This window comes from Lissotriton helveticus, chromosome 12 (assembly GCF_964261635.1).
Source record: "Lissotriton helveticus chromosome 12, aLisHel1.1, whole genome shotgun sequence".
NCBI classification, from domain to species: domain Eukaryota; kingdom Metazoa; phylum Chordata; class Amphibia; order Caudata; family Salamandridae; genus Lissotriton; species Lissotriton helveticus.
In genome coordinates this window covers 899,381,930-899,395,969 of record NC_136073.1, presented here as the reverse complement: position 1 = coordinate 899,395,969, position 14,040 = coordinate 899,381,930, and the positions used below count along the sequence as shown (strand labels likewise).

The 14,040-nt window shown below is 42.8% G+C and overlaps 1 protein-coding gene across 1 annotated transcript in view; it reads right to left on the bottom strand.

The window, feature by feature from the left end:
* INCA1 (inhibitor of CDK, cyclin A1 interacting protein 1) overlaps window positions 1-14,040 on the bottom strand; it is a 241,866-nt gene that overhangs the window by 32,580 nt on the left and 195,246 nt on the right. Inside the window, exon 6 of the mRNA XM_078669807.1 lies at window positions 5,456-5,645. Within this exon, the coding sequence (XP_078525933.1) occupies window positions 5,456-5,645 (190 nt within the window). The remainder of the gene's footprint in view (window positions 1-5,455; window positions 5,646-14,040) is intronic.

The window sequence follows — 14,040 nt, the reverse complement described above, 5'->3', positions numbered from 1 at the left end:
TTTTTTGTTGTTTCTCATGTTTCTAATGCTTATTATTATACATGTATGGTGGAAATTCTACACAGCATATTTCAGCTCTGTTTTTATTGGCTGCTATTGCATGTTATATATATATATGTATTTATATATATATGAGTATATATATATGTGGGGCACATATAATATAGTGTTTCCGGGGTCCCGCACATGGGCGGGAATATTCTAATGCTTATGACTTTGATGAGGATCCCCTGGAAGAGAAACTAAGAATATGCTTGGCGGTGCCACCATGCTACCTCTAGGGAACGCAGTTGCGGTGGTCTCAAAATGGTCCAACCACTGTACTTGTAATAGGGCAGTCAGACCACTAGTGCGGCGGTCCCCAACCATCACCGCACCTCCACTATAGGCCTTAAGACTCAATCCTTCAACAAGAGAACTATCACTTGGGTTATAGCCCTTATAGACTCATGTTTCAGAAAGCAGACAGCACACAATGTGACAAATTGAATCACTGCATTAGTCTTAGCTAGCAAGTTGTAACAGACACTAAGAATCACTAGTTGATTCACATAAACTAATTTTAAAGTCCTTTTTCTGTGTTTCTGCAAACTTGTGACAAGAGCAAGCAGGCCCTGTGAAAGCCTCATTCAGGCCCAGAAATTAATGTACATGTGAGTCTGGAACCTCCCTCCATACAAAATATATTCTTATATTTACAATAGGTGATATCTCTGATATGGAAAGAGTCTTATAGTTAAAACCAGTGACCTGATAGCAAGCTATATGTGCACATTCTCTCACCCAGATTTGCAGTGTGAAACTAAAGATGACATCTAGGTTGCAGATAAAAATCACCTTATTAGCTGGAACAGAAAATACTTACAGAGGTGAACAGTCTCCAATATTAAGTGTGATTCTTTTACTATTGCTATGAAAATTTTCTGAGTATTCCTAGCTTGGTGGAAGGAAGGTAGTTAAAGCACCTGTAAGATCCACTGCTCGAGAATTACAGCACAACATCATTCTGAAGAAGCCTTTCCAATTGTGAGGTCAGTTAGGGAAGTGAGTTGCTCTCCAAATAAGGTATCACAAATGCTGCATGTATGAATTAGGTACAAACAGATTCAATATTCAGAGGCAGCAACGTGAGGATTACTGACTTGTTATGCCTCTGGTAGCCCTGTGCATTGTTCATCGATGCAGCAGCATCTCCCAACACTAACCTGCCCTAACTAACCTGTGGCAGGCGTAGGATGCTTCACACTCTGTAACGGTTTGGGGGCATCAGGCAGAGTTCTGGTCTCTCTTCCCATTCACTGCGGGCAGACCTTCGGTTTGGTTATGGCAGTGATACCCTGTCATCGTCATAGCCAAATCTCTCCCAAGCCCTGTCTGAAAAAGGGCTGTCGGAGAAATGGCTATATGTCCGCCCAACCAATCAGGATGAGCGGACATGCAGCCATGTGTTTTTTACAGATGTACGTTGTTACAACGCATGCTTTTACCACGCATGCTTTTACAACGCAGGTTTTTCAGCGCAAGTCGTTACAACGACTTGCTTTGGGGGGTGCTGGATAGTGAATAGTTTAATGTATTATTCCAACTCCAGTTCCCGTGAATAGTAGGGAAGGTGTTGGATAGTAAATTAAACTATTACCTATTCTAGAGCGCACCCCAGCGCAATTCGTTATAATGACTTGCGTTGAAAAACCTGTGTTGTAAAGGCACTGCGTGGTAAAAGTTGCGTCGTAAAGGATGTTTCCTGTTTTTAGGTCTCGCCTAGACGAAAGCAAAGCGAAGCTTTGCTGTCTAGGGCGAGACGACCTATGTTGTTACTTCTGGGGGAATGAGGACAACAATGTTGCACGCGCTTTCTCTTTCCGAGATTGTACCTCGTGAGCGCGCACGTCGTCACTCACGCATGCGCACAAAGAAAGCCATACACACACTGCATATACACACACGCACCCCCCCTTAAACATACACACGCGCACACAGACAGACAGACGCACGCACAAACACACTCAAACAGACACACACACACGCGTACACCCCACCCCCACTCACCCCTCCTCTCACTCAACACACTCACCTGTTCTGGCGGCGGATCTGCATTTCGGGCGGCGGTAGCACTTTGCGGGGCTCTCTCGCCACATGAGAGCCCCGCCTTCCCCATCCGCCCGCTCTTCACCCGGTCCCCCATCTCGGGACCGGGACTCAATGCGGAGCCTTCGTGGCTCCTCGGGCAGCTCTCTCTCCCTCTCGGCGCGATGGGGCGGGACTTCCGGTTGGGGCCGCGCTGTGATTGGCCGGCTTCCCAACCGCTTCCGGGTCGTCGCAGGCAGCGCGGCGGCCCGGCGGGGATTTGTTTTTTTAAATGTGGCCTAGTTTTTGCCATGTAATTACGCGAAGTAGCCCAGTGGCCTAATTTCGGGGATTTTGTGTAACCAGCAGAGTGCGAAATTCCCGAATGTACGTGAATTATGCTGTCTATGGCCTGGTTCTAACCCAGTGGAGCATATTCATGAAACGGTTAGTGGTTCTTGCTTCTCGCACTGCTACCAGGCAAGCACAAGGCTGTGATTGTTTACCAGTATAAATATTTACGATGCTTGTCTGTCTTATCCGTGGATCCCCCGCTTACTTTGTTTTGTAGTGCCTCACAACTCAGTCCTCTATGCCTTTTGGCTCTCTTACAACCACAATTGATCGTTTTATTTACCATGGTTAGTCTTTTGTGTAATGTTTATGTTCGAAAAGCACAAAGGTCATTGAAGCACGTTTGTTGGCTTACTTGTTACCGCCTTGTCCTCTTTTACTACGGGCCATTTTGACAGGCCAAAGCCATCTTTGTACAGTGACGTATGAGGACTTCTAATACTTTTCATGAGGCCACTTAAACTAAATTGTTTACATTTGGCAGAGGCTGCTTAAATTATTTGTTTACATTTTCCACTGCAAATCGAGCAAATAGCCTAGAATCGAATGTTGAGTCGACATGGAGACTTGAATCCTGCTCTTCAGCTCCAAAGCCATGCCGCATTAGCTATTACACCATATGGTGTTCCTTTCTCTGTGAAGCAGATTTTAGCAGATGAAGGGTTCTCCGTAATGCTGCTTTTAGCAGATGTAGGTATTTTAACTTCGGGAGTGGATGATGGTATTCAGTAATTGACTTTTTTAAAACCATGTCATTCACAGGATGTTAAGCTGCTTCGAGATTCAAACCGGATTGCCCAGCTCTGGCCGTGACGTCACTGGACTAGTGTCTGCACCATATAAATTTAACAATGGCGGCAATCAAACTACTGTTTCAGGCAGTGGAACAAATTTTTCGGACACACCCAGCGCCAATTTCAGGGTGTCCATGGGAGGTACCTAACTCTTAGGTATACATAGCCCTTTATGCCTACGAGTTAAGCACGTTCCAGTAAAAGTAATTTCTGATGTGCCGTAGGCAGACTTACTTATGTGTTAAAGTATTGCCTTCTCAACCTCACACAGAGAAAGGCATGGCAGTTTCACGACCCGCTCACGCCCGGTATTATGACAGGCACTGTGATTGTCACCATGCGGTCAAGGATACTGGATGGAGCTGTACAACACAACAGACTTCGTCTGCTCCATTCGGTGTCGAACAACCCCATTCTCTCTCAAGTCTCACTCCATCAATTGTTAGAGGCTTGTTAAAGGGTAATTGCTCTCACCGACATCTTCGACGTTCTCTGCACGGCAGAAGCCTCCATATCATATGCTGTCCTAAGATCCAGAGGCGCACAAAAGGAGACGTCAGAAATTGTAGAGCACATAGAGTACAGCTTTAGCAAAGGCCCCTTCCCTCGCTCCACAAAGAGACCTTTTCAACAGTGGTCACACCCATTCGTTTGCTAGCCTAGATGAAAGTTGAACCTTTTGACCAAGGATGGTGAAGAATTATTTGTTAGCTGTGCGACACATATAGTAGTGAGTTTTTGATAACCAGATAGCTAGATCTGAGAGGCGGGCAAAAAAGGAACATTCTCACTGGTGCTCTGGTTAGATAGATCATGTTATCCTTTGCCCAATTAAGGCACTAAGAGCATGACTTGTCTTGTTAGGTTATTTTGTGCACGGTGGCTGGAAGCATGAATATTTTAATAAATCGCTTCTGTAATATATATCCTATTGGCTTTGGATTACACAGAAGAAAACAGCACCAAACACTTGTCTCTCCTGCCTCCGACATTTCATTTGGGTGTTTTTTCTTTTTCTATCTATCGTGATGTGAGGGGGCCAACTGCTGTTATATTCCATTACAACTGCTGTTACATTCAAGTATTGTTTTCTCAGTTAAAGTGAAACTATATCTACAGTGGTAAATTAACTAACTCACTTAAACGCATCATTGATCTCCCGGGCGCATGCATAATACTATATACTGACTGTGAGTTGTAATGCAGCACCACAGATAAATTACTCTGCTACTGTAATCAAGCAGCGATGATATGAATTCATATTGAATCTTGTTTATTTAAATATTGCACATATATCAAGATGGGTGACCTGGTTCAAATTAACTGGGACATTTTAACCTGTGCTGTTCCTTATAAGCTTTCACACACTGCGTGTGATGAGTGATCACTCGATAAAAGTGCTGAATATTTCTGTTACCTGGGACCATTCTTTCTGGCTAATCTACATTTGTGGAAAATTACAAAATGTACATGCGAATAAAGTTTTGCTCGCTAAGACACAGACTTTCTTAAGCCTCGGCTGTGTAGGCAGTTAATCAATCGTTCATCAACTACATTATGCTTCATAACATTGTAAGCATCAGGCACTCTAGCCAAAGCAATCTGGTGCCTAAAAGATAAGAAGCATTTGCAATGCAATAGGTCTCGCCTTTGCGAGGGTTTGAGCTATTGGCATTGTAAATGACTGCCTTTTTATTTATGTGTTTTGAAAACCTGCAAGCGGTGCGTAAATGCACACTTTGTACTTATAGTCGTTGGTTACGAGAAGCAAGGCTTGCAGTAACTGCGCCTCTTTTACTGCCAGCCTTGCTTCTCGTAAGCAAGGACTATTAGTATAAAGTGCGTGTTTAGGCACCGCTTGTTTACTCTCTGTCACCACCAGCCAAACCCTGGTGCTAAGTGACAAAAAATACCAAATAATGCTCAACCCCGCCAAGGGAGGTGACTCCCATGGCTAGGGGGGTATTACTTTTTATTTTCAAAAAGAAAATCCAATCTGCCAAAATATAAATGAGCCTCTTGTTCTCAACACTTTTGGCCCATATCTCTCAAAAAGTACTTCTTGTCTGATCTCAGAGGTTTTGCGACACATTTCATTATAATGGTATGAAACTGACCAATCCAAGATGGTGCTACTTCCTTTCCTTTTAGGTTAAAATAAAGTTATCTTAGGTTACTTTGCCAAAGCAAAATCCTAAGAAAATACATAGATATTTCATATGTCTGAATGAATGTCTCACCTGCCCATTTCTGAGAAAGCTGCTTTGCTCCACATTCCAGGAAGATGCCCTTTGCTTGCCTAGGTGGCTAAATGATTCTTGGTTCTGCATTTCTTTAGAGACGTAGATTTCAGATGAAGAGCTGTCTACTTCTTCCAAACAGTCTGGGGGAGGCTGGGCCCCATATCCACCCCAATGCAGCTTCTTCAACCTGTACATAATTTAGACAAAAATGCTATCAATCCCTAGTTTGAAGGATTTTCTAAGACAATATTTCGGCGCCCTGGTCGTGACCTCTGTTTCCCTAATTTAGTGAGTACCAAGATTACCAGCTGTTGTTCTGTCCTTCCCTAGGTATCATTATTGGGAACAATGCTTGTCAATACTTTAACTTTAAGCAGTAGCATTTTGATAGTGGAATTAGCTTCCAAAATGTGAACTAGTTACTAAGTAGAGTATAGTACCTTCATCAGCTACAAACATGTACCAGATTTTCCTATATAGTCTAATTACATTTCCCTACTTACTTTCCCACCATGTGGCAGTAAATTACTAGTTTTTAGAATTCCACTAAAAAGTCAGAACTGCTTTTCAAAAGAAGTCACATCTAGATGACAGTTACTTGTACACCTAGTTCTCCATCTTGCATAAAATATATGTTTCATTCTATTTATCTTCTAAAGTAAATCAATCAGAATCAAATTATTTTTTTAAAACAGATTTTATTTGTCAAAATAGCACATATGACGCAGATCTCTGAACCCCAGAGACAACTGCCGCATGAAAAATACAAAAATTGACTTTGACCATTTTACATATTTTAAAAACAGGAGAATATGAAAGGCAATACAAATAAAATCAAACCCTCCAAACAACCAACCTCCCCCACCCTTCCCACCCCCGGCGATCAGAATCAATTTTGATCACAACAAAATACATTTGAGACCAGGGTACAGAGGACATGGCTGGATGCCAAACAAGATGTCCATTTGATTCCAGTGCTCTAAGCCATTGGCGATCTGATCCATATATGATCCTGTAAATCTACAAGGCTTACCTCAGACATCTGCATAGACTGCTGGGGGCCCAGAGCTTCAGCAATGAGGCCCATCAGTGGCGTCCCAGAGGCAGGTATCGGCAGCTGGGAGCTGCTAGAACAGGGTGGCTTTCTGAGGCCTGGCAGGACCAGGAGCCACCAGTGCACCTGAGAACTTGACCGCCAGCGCATCTAAGGACTTGACCGTGCTCTTATCATCATGTTGGTCGAGCAATATCCCCTCTGGTTCTGGTTTGCCCTTGCAAGTGTGGTCAATGTGGGAGCTTCGTTCGGCATACAAGAGGCCGGAGCGTGCATCCTATCAAGAGGTTGGTGGGCTCTGGTTCAGATCCTGAAGGTCGTCCTGTGAGGCTCAGGCCTGGCGTGTGGAACATAAGAGGTAGCTTTGAGTGTGCTGGCCAGAAGATACCTCCCCTTATGACAGTTGTAGCACCTGTCTTATGTGGGGGCTGGTGTGCAGGGGAGTGTTTTGCCAGTCCGTGTAGTCTAGCCGCCCACCACTGCATTTGATTCACGCGAAGACTCTCTGGTTAAACATCTCTGACTGTTCCTGCTGGTAGTACAAATGACTGTGGTGACTGTCGCTCCCCAACACCAAATGGATTAGTCTGCAGTAGTTTTTGAGAGAACTACAGCGAAGAGGGTGGAGTGCCAACCGATGGAAGCTTAGCTATGACTGATGTGGCTGAAGCCTGAGATTCTTCCCCATCTGAGCAGTAGAGGAAAGAATATTCTTGTAGTGGACACCCAGCTGCCTTTACCACGTTGCATCCAATCCAGACCATCCATTTATTTGGTCAATTTGAGTGCACTGGTGGGTAACTGCTGTGGTGGGGGGCTCTAAGCCATTGGTGGTCTAATCCTTTAATAATCCTGTCAATCTACGAAGCTTACCTCAGTCGCTTGCATGATCCTCTGTGGACCCAATGCTGCAGCAATGAGGCCCATCAGTGGCATCCCAAAGGCAAGTGGTGGCAGTGGGGAGCTGCTGCAGCAGTGTGGCTGTCTAAGGCCTCAGAGGCTGGGCAGGACTAGGGGCCACTAGCAGTAGCTCACCTGAAGAGTTGACAGTGCTCGTACCATCATGTTGGTTAAGCAACATTCCCTCTGGGCCTGGACTGCTCTTGTAAGTGTGGTAGATCCAGGAGCCAGATTCTGTATACAAGAAACCGAGGAGCAAGGATGGAATATAGGAACGAACTGCAGGGGGTGAGGCCCTTTATGAGGACAGAGAGGATATTCACTCTCTCCTGTTAGAAGAACAATAGTTACTTACCTGTAATCTGTGGTTCTCCAGTATTGGTGTCTTTCATAGATTTACATGCCTTAATCATTCCCCATCGTCGGAGTGGGAGTCCCACGGTACATAAAAAAGCAATATTATGCACATAATAACCAAAAAACCTTGGTAATAATCAACCTGGAAGTAAAGTAGCCTTAAGCTACAAGAGAAAAAACTTTCTCACTCATGACTATCATAGTCATTTGGTATAGTCCAAACTGCAGCCAATCAGGCAACAGCACCCACCCGAATGTTCTCCCCAGAGGCTCAGGCTCTCAGATTTTCTCGCACAGGAGTGAAGCTAAAAACACCCTAGCCTAAAGAGCCTCAGAGGGGAGGTGGGCGGGTTGCATGTGAATCTATGAAAGACACCAATACTGGAGAACCATAGATTACAGGTAAGTAACTATTATTCTTCTCCAGTATTGGGGTGTCTTTCATAGATTCACATGCCTGAATCAGAGTAGACAGTTATACAACAACAACGTGCCTCTGACACCATGGATTCAACATTCCTTGGATACCCAAATGATTTTTTAAGTAACGTTGGAATATTTTCTTTTATCTTGCTTCTTTTTTTCAATTTTTACAAATGCACAAACACAACCCAGACATGGACATATGAAACATTTCTCACTCGATTCCAGCCTCTAGACATTCCTCAATTGAACCAATCCCCCCCTTTCTACCTTGAATCAGAGTAGACAGCAGTACATAACATAATGCTCGTAAGACGCTCCTTGCATCACAGTATATACATATATATATCCATATCTCTCTCTCTCTATATATATATATATATATATATATATATATATATATATATATATATATATATATATATATATATATATATATATATATATATATATATATATATATATATATAACAACAACAAAAGAGAACCATGGGTATAAGGCAATAATGAATCAATAATGTAGTCTAAGTGATTGTGCTCAATACCCCTAAGCTTCCAAGGGAATATTCCCCCAATTTACAATGAAATACAAGGATCCAGCACTCCCACAAAACGTAAATAGCAAGTAAGTGTAGCAAAAATTAGAATCCGTTCAGCAGGTCTTTTTTTAAATGTTGTTTATTCTTATTCTTCAAACGATCGTAGCCAACGCGTTTCGTCCATAAGGACTTCTTTAGGGCGACAAAGTGGTGATTCAATCTGTACTGGTTGGTTCTCTAATCTTTTCTCACAGTTTTATAGTGTTCTCATAGGGCAGCACCCTTATCTGTTTCCATATAGTATCCTTCTTGTATTGTTTGTCAGTCTACACTCGACAGTTGCTCATGAGGATATTTTTGTCCAATCCTTCACTTTGTGCACAGGGATAGCCACCTCGATATGTTTAAAAATTCTCCGCCATGTATTAGGGAAATTCAAATGTTATGCGTGCTTCCCATCTAGTATGTGTGGCGTTAATCCCTCTGAATTAAAGGATTTAGTGCCATCTTCACATGTCGCGTAGTCGTTCATAGAACCGGCGACGTGAAGGTAACTGTCGACGTTGAAGTAGCGTCGATGATGAGAATCGTCGACGAAGAAGCCGTCGACGACGCCGTCGCGATGTGGTCTGCTTCTGAGGAAAATCTTTCTCAGGAAGCCTTTTCGATGCCAGAGACTTTCCAGATTTTTTGGGGGGCGACACAGGAGCTGGGTTTAAAGGTGGAGAAGCCTTTTTTGATGAAGGCAAGCTAGAACCCTTAGAGGGTTGAACTTTTCTCAACACCTTGGCCCCAGGAGAAGATAATTCTTCCTCAGCTGTCCTCTTCCTGGAGGACACAGATGTACCTGAGGCCACACTTCCCACCTCAGATAAAGGATTATCCTGATCTTTTATCTTCTGTAGCCACAGAAGTAGGTGTCCCTCTCTATCTCTGAGAGTCTTCTGAGGGAAGGTCCTGCAGATCTTATAATCTCTCACCTCATGATCTGGATAAAGACAGTAGGTGCACTTTTTGTGGGGATCTTCTGAAAATAGCTGGAGCTTCCCACAAGACTCACAAGGTCTAAAGAGAGACTTCTTAGCAGATGACATCCTGAAAAGGAGGTGAAATCCAGAAAAAACAGTGAAGTACTGAGCAGAGCTCAGGGAGACTCCCTTCACACGACATGCGGTAGAACATCTGAGAGCCCGAGCCTCTGGGGAGAACATTCTGGTGGGTGCTGTTGCCTGATTGGCTGCAGTTTGGACTATACAAAATGACTATGAAAGTGATGAGTGTGGAAGTTTTTTCTCTTGTAGCTTAGGGCTACTTTACTTCCTGGTTGTTTATTACCAAGGTGTTTTGGTTATTATGTGCATATTATTGCTTTTTTATGTACCGTGGGACTCCCACTCCGATGACGGGGAATGATTCAGGAATGTGAATCTATGAAAGACACCCCAATACTGGAGAAATTAGAAATAGCCTCAGGTTCACTGACATCAAAATAGACTTACTCACTTTGAAAAATACCCACCTCAATGAAAGGTAGGATAAACATGCTGGGTCCGATTCACAGAACTAACAAGACAAAATCCTAAACTTACTACTTTTGGTATTCCCAGAAGTTTGGATTTTGTCTTAGGTTTGTCTTAAGACATACTTAAGACAGACTTAAGACAGACGTAAGTTAGGATTTTGTCTTAAGTCTGTCTTAAAACAAACTTAAGACAAAATCTTAACTTCTGTGAATACCAAACGTAGTAAGTTTAGGATTTTGTCTTAAGTTAGTTCTGTTAATCGGCCCCGCTAGGTATAGATAGCAGAGCACTAAATTTAAATGCAGTCAATGTATCAAATAAACATGACAAGGAAATTGTCCAAATGGAAAGCCCACAGAGCTTATTGGGGCTAAAAATGAACATTGAAACACCACTGTAAATCCTTTTTCAAAAAGTAAAAAATACGAGGTAGGGAAACTAGGCAAACAGTTTCACATGTGTCAACAATGGACCTTCCTCTTTAAAAATTGCAGAAGCTGAAATGTTTCTTAATGTAAAGTATGGCCACGCAGTCCCTTCTGAGTAAAACCTCAGGACCTTCCTTACTTCTAGGGTATGAAGTGACCACTTAGCCAAACTAGAAGGGTTACTAAAGAAAATCAGTATAAAAACAGATTTACAAGAAAATCAGAAACTCCTTTGTGCACAGAAGAAGGGTGCTTTCTCATCATTACGCTTTGTCAGTGGGAAACAGTATAGGGATCATTATCTGACAGCTTCTTAATCCCGCCAACTCTATGCACTGATGTAATAGCCACTAAGAATGGTTTTGATGACAAATATTGCCTTATGCATAGATTAAAAATGAGGAGACATTAACTTAGAGAAAACCAAATTTAGTTCCCTAAGTGCAGATAATTTGTGTAACCAGGGGATATAATTTCATTAGCCCCTTCAAAGATTGTTTTACGACCAGGAGTGCAATAAAAGAACCTCTATGAAGGACATTTTCAGTAGGCCTTACTCACTGTCAGATGTACCTTTACAGCAGATGAACAAGTTACTTATCTTCGGTAACGCCTTATCTGGCAGAGAGTCTATAGGCCTGATTAAGACTTTGGAGGTAAGGCGCCGGGTCCGCCCCGCTTCTGTACCACCAAAGCCATGGTCAGTCCGCCCACCAGATAAGGAGTTTCCTACTGATTGGCTGGCTTTGTTTTTGACGTTCCCATGGCGGTGCCCTGAAGATGGGAACACCAAAACATTTCCTGCACGGCATGGACTGTAAAGTCCATGCCATCCAGGAGCTGGTTTGCATGCACACGGGGGGCACATGTTGTGCACCCCTGTGTGCATCCACAGGGCATGAGGCACCAGGTTGTTTCCTCTCTGCCACAGTTTTCATGGTGGTGTAACCGCCATGAAAACCGTGGCAGAGAGGAAACTTGTTTTATGCTTGGCGGGACCGCCGTGGTCCCGCCAAGCATATTACTCCTTCCTGACCGCTGCAACACCGCCAGACGGGGCAATGGCAGTCCAACCACCCTTATTGTAATAGGGCCATCAGGAGACCTCCCCATGACTGCGCCCCCATGGTGGACCGCCAGACTCTTAATTCGTTATCTATCTAGCTGCAGATTCCTTACCTTACAATACCGTACAAAATTAATCCTGTGCTTGGACAAAATATTGAATAAACATATTGTGATACAAAAATATTGTGTCAATAATATTGGGATGTTAAAAATATTGTAGACAATATCAAAGGCAAGAACATTGTTTAAAGTGTTGCTTTTATATTGTTGTAAAAAATAGATATGGAAAATAACGCTGTATATACTATGATTTGAAGTGTTATTTTGTTTATGTTTTACTGCAGTGTGTTTGATCTTATATGTCTAATATTTTTTGTTTGTGTCTTTGGTAAGATAGTATATTAATTGTGAAATGTTTTATATTTCTATTTTTAGTTGTATCAATGTATACAAATAATGAATATACTTATTTTTCAGTAGCAGAATAATGGTTTTTTAGGGGACAATGGTGGGGAGATGTTTAAAAAGTGGATATTGTAATTTAAATGTAATGCTAATTCATCATCATATTTCCTTTATTTTGATTCACTAGAACCATAAAAGGTACAATGTAAAAAACATTTTAAAAAAGAATGCAATAAAAGCATGCACATTCATGTAAAAATATTTTTTCCTAGGAAATACAAACTCGTTTTGGGAATTACAGTCCAACAATAAAAATCTCATCATATTTTAAAATACATAAAATTGAAATCAATATAATAAAATAAAAAAAGAAGCATCCCAAAGCTAAAAAGATTGACAAAGAAGTCACGTAAAATCCTATGAAGAAATTAGGTGAGACATCAATAAAAAAAAGGATTTGAAGCCAATTGTAAACACATTTGAGACAGGATGATAAGTGTGCAAATGTTAGACTTACTGTTTTCAAAATGCATTCGACCTAATGTACCATATTGCCATCAGATATCTCACGATTGAATACACCACACAGTCTCTGGTATTGGTTTTAAATAATCCATAAAACCAAGGAGTTTACATAGAGGAATAATCCAGTGCGATCGCTGTTTAGCATAGGCCTTGCAGAAAAATAACACATGTTCCACATTCTCAGGTACCTGACAACCCACCGGGCACAGATTTGATATGTCTCCCTTTTTCGTCCAGGAACGAGAGAACATGGCCAACTTTAAATACCCAATCTAAATATTACGTAAAGTGCATGTGCAGCAGGGTTAATAACGATATTCAATTATTGCTCACACTCAAATACACACTTAAACAACAAAAAGGAGTCTTCCAGGGTACCTGGGGATGAAGCAGAAGGTTTGGCTCCTAAGACAAAGGTCCAAAAGGACGTTTTCAACATGTGCCCAGCACCATGGGGTAATGGAGAAAGCTGCAGCCAAAACCTTCCAGGCCCAACTTAAATATCCAATGTTCAATATGTACAAGCCAGGAAATCTTCTCAACTTGGGGGGTCATTAGGATGCCACCACCCCAGCGGTGCTGGGACTGGCCACCAGACATGCGGTGGTCCCGCACAGCTAATTATGGTGCGACCGCCACCCTGGCGCTCGCATTCCACATCTTTGACATTGCGGCGGGTGCTGCTGTAAGCAGCACCCACCGCAATGCCAAAGTGCCATGTTGTGCGTTGCCATGCACAACCCACTCTGCGTCCGCCGCGATACCCCCACCATTATAATATGGTGAGGGGTAAATCAGGCCCGCCCGCCATCGTAACCAGCCACTTGGTCATCATCTAATATCACTCTGATGCAATCCATATAGGGTCTGTTGCAAGGATTCTGCTCCTACACAGAGCTGTGCACAGAGACCCAGGACCTCAGTGAATTGTGGTGGACCAAATAAACACACCCAAGTGGTTTACTAGATATGTACAACTGTGTCTGAGGCGGGCGTGTCGCAGTAGAAGGTAAGATCAGATGGCAAATGTCACATAGAAGGACATAATCACGCATCTGTTTGTACAATCCGCATCACCAGTAACGCTGTTGTAAAAGTGATACAGTCGCAGAGACGCCGGCATGGGCGGATGCCATACCCTCATGAGCGGCTGTAATAAGTGTGGACCTGCGGTCCGCGTTGGGGATCAACCTGTCACCAACGTCGGTAATTCTCACATAAGGAATTTTATCAGGACTTAATTGATAAGAGTATCTGGAAGGGAAACCTCTAGGGTAATTACTTCCCTTCTCTGTTGCGGCAATAGCTGCCAAGATGTCATCATCAATCTTACTTTTGGAACGTGTAACTGCTGCAACCA